Raw genomic sequence first — 2,778 nt, 5'->3', positions numbered from 1 at the left:
TCAGGAGAACACTATTCTCCCAGAATCTGGGTTTTGCCTTTCCGATTTCCCTGGTGTACCACTAAGTCACTAAGTTAGTACCCTGTACTTCTTTTAAAAATAACCTCAACTATTCTTTCCCTATTGCTGACAGATGAAAAAGTCTGGCCCTTGAAATAATACCTGATCTTGTTGGCCATTTTTTGGTTAAAGCCACTCTCTTCAGCATTCTGGTGACAAGTAACATTTTTTATTATTATAGCCCAGTAATATCCTAAGACTCTTAATGAACAAATCACCTGTTGCTAATTCTGATTGTCACTGAGGAGGTGTTACTAACCATGTGGGAAAATTCAAGGTACTAAATAACAGTGTCACCTTATGGCCTGGTAACACTCTGGAGCATGTCCTCCCAAAGGATGGGGCTCCTCCCTCTACTAACAGAGACCTTAAAATTGTGTAGACTGAGTCATCTAATACCTGAATATTAAGATGCGTGGGATTTGGTTCCCTATTCACACCTAATACTTTGAGAGGATCTTACATTGGGCACCTATTATTGGTTTATGCAATCTTTAAGGACATCTACAATAGACACGTACCTTCACATATAAACTTAAAAAAATACTTTAACGTAATACATTGTAATGCACAGAACTAGAATTCAACATAATATATATTACATTGCTAAAATATTCATATAAATATCATATGCATGGATTCATTTCATTAGAAAAATTCACCTTTTCTGATATTAAAGACCAGTATCAGCAAAGCCCAAAGAAAAACTATTTTAACAGTAGGAACACTAAAAATAACTCTAAGGCTTATAAACAAGTGGTGGGAAAGAGAATTCTTTACATTTGCTATTATGTCACAACAGGCACGATCTGAAATACAACTTGAGACTAGCAGTGTATAAAAATACTTTTAAACAATACTTTCCATAGGCATAGTAACCGTTAAAAAAAAAACCCCAGCTGTGTATTTATTTCATTTGAGGACCTCCTCTTCAACTGACTGCTCCCAAGCCAGCTTTTAAAGCACCAGCCTGGAAAGCAAGTTCTCTCACACGTATACACCACACATCACACACACAGACGCGCGTGCGCGTGAGCACACACACACACACACAGCGCCATATATTAAAATAACCTCCTACATCTATGGTGCATACTGATGAGTGACTGACAGGCGTCAATCTCAAACAAGGCATGAGATAATGGTGTCTGGAGCCTATTTTCAGTTCCAAGTTTGGGATGGGTGAACAAAGAGGCAAAAGTAGGGTGGATTTTGCATGTGTCTATACGGTTCCTGTTTGGCAGATGGGCGCTCTCCAGAAGAGCTGTTTAATCCGGCATATCAATATTTAACTTGGGAGGCGGGGGGACATATTTCCCAGGGCTCTGGGTTATAACTACCCTGGCCTTCTTTCCAAACATCGGAGCAATTTTAGGAGCATCTGGAACTGATGTTTCTTCGGCATCTTCACTATCTTCGTGATGCAGATCATAGGAAATGTTCCCATATTCTCTTAAAAAGGGGAAAATTTCAAGCAGAAACTGACAGAAGTCTCTGCGAATACCAAACCACCAATGGTTGCCTCCTTTTCGCCTAAACGTCGTGGCCATTAAAGTTATCAAAGAGAGCCAAAGGGGGACAAATATGGAGATGTAAGAGAAGGTATTGTGGCCGTCCAATCTGTGAACCAGCAGAACCTCAAAAGTGAGCAGGGGCACGACAATCGTTATCCAGCTGATGGCCATGGTCACGTGTGTCCTCCGCTGCTCGGCGACCACATCCAAGGACCGCAGGAACAGGAGGGACCAGACGATGTAATAGAGGACGACGAGGCAGAGGAACGACATGAGAATCCACAGGGGCACGAACACCACCAGCCACGGCCAGTGGATAATCCTGTCCAGCCTCAGGGCGATGAAGATGAACTGCAGGATGTTGACGGAGCACAGGATCTCCAGCTCCAGCGAGCGGTCGTGTCGGAAGCCCCAGACGCAGGCGGCCACGGACACTGGGGACACGAAGAAGAGCGGCATGAAGACCAGCAGCCAGAAGTGGGTTCCCCGCTCCACCCTGTCGCAGACCAGGACTTCGAACATGAGCAGCAGCAGGTGGATGGCCACGGCGATCAACATGGCCTTGAACTCCACGCAGGCCTCCCCCTCGGCGCGGTACCGGGGGTTGCGCGCCCAGACGCCCGCGCCCACGGAGGCGCCGGCGACGACCAGCAGCTTCCACAGCCATATGGGGGCGAAGACGGCCCAGTAGCTCCAGTGGATGACGCCGTCCAGGCGGAGGGGCAGCAGCACCGAGAAGAGCAGCAGGCAGGCGTAGATGAGGAACTTACTCGGGTTGAAGTCCTGGAACAGGCCCCTGGGGTTCATGGCGACGCCGCCGCCAGCCCCCCGCGCCCGCCGCTCCGCCCGGCTCCGCCCGGCTCCGGGGGCGCCGCGTCGCCGCCGCTTCCGGGACACGCCGCCTCCCGCCCCGCCTGCCGGAGCTGACGGTGGGCAGCGGCCCGGCCGCACCCGGAGGAGGTCCCGACCCGCGGCGCCGAGCGGCCGGAACACGTGCGCGCGCGGTCACGTGGCCCGGCCGGAAGCGCGGGGCGGGCGTGCGCCTGCGCCTGCGCCTGCCCCTGCCCCTGCGCCTGCGCCTGCGCCTGCCCCCGCCCCCGCCCCCGCGCCTGCGCCCCGCCCGCGCCCCTCGGGCCCCGGGCTGCGCGGCGCCTGGGAGCGGGGCGCGGCGTCGGCCCCGCCGCCCGCCTTCGTTCGGCCCCCA

The 2,778-nt window shown here is 52.2% G+C and overlaps 1 protein-coding gene across 1 annotated transcript; it reads right to left on the bottom strand.

The window, feature by feature from the left end:
- Window positions 1-207: 207 nt before the first annotated feature.
- Window positions 208-2,463, bottom strand: TMEM185B (transmembrane protein 185B). Its single transcript, XM_072788864.1, has one exon. It carries the CDS (start codon window positions 2,379-2,381, stop codon window positions 1,329-1,331), a length of 1,053 nt encoding a protein of 350 aa, XP_072644965.1. The 5' UTR covers window positions 2,382-2,463; the 3' UTR covers window positions 208-1,328.
- Between the last annotated feature and the right edge of the window lie 315 nt (window positions 2,464-2,778).

This window comes from Canis lupus, chromosome 20 (genome assembly GCF_048164855.1).
Source record: "Canis lupus baileyi chromosome 20, mCanLup2.hap1, whole genome shotgun sequence".
Classification (NCBI taxonomy): Eukaryota; Metazoa; Chordata; class Mammalia; order Carnivora; family Canidae; genus Canis; species Canis lupus.
The sequence above is the reverse complement of the archived record's forward strand: the minus strand, read 5'-3'. Positions and strand labels throughout refer to the sequence as shown.

What these genes read in the sequence shown, in the direction of transcription:
- TMEM185B (XM_072788864.1), bottom strand. Translation starts at nt 2,381, where the DNA reads ATGAACCCCAGGGGCCTGTTCCAGGACTTCAACCCGAGTAAGTTCCTC.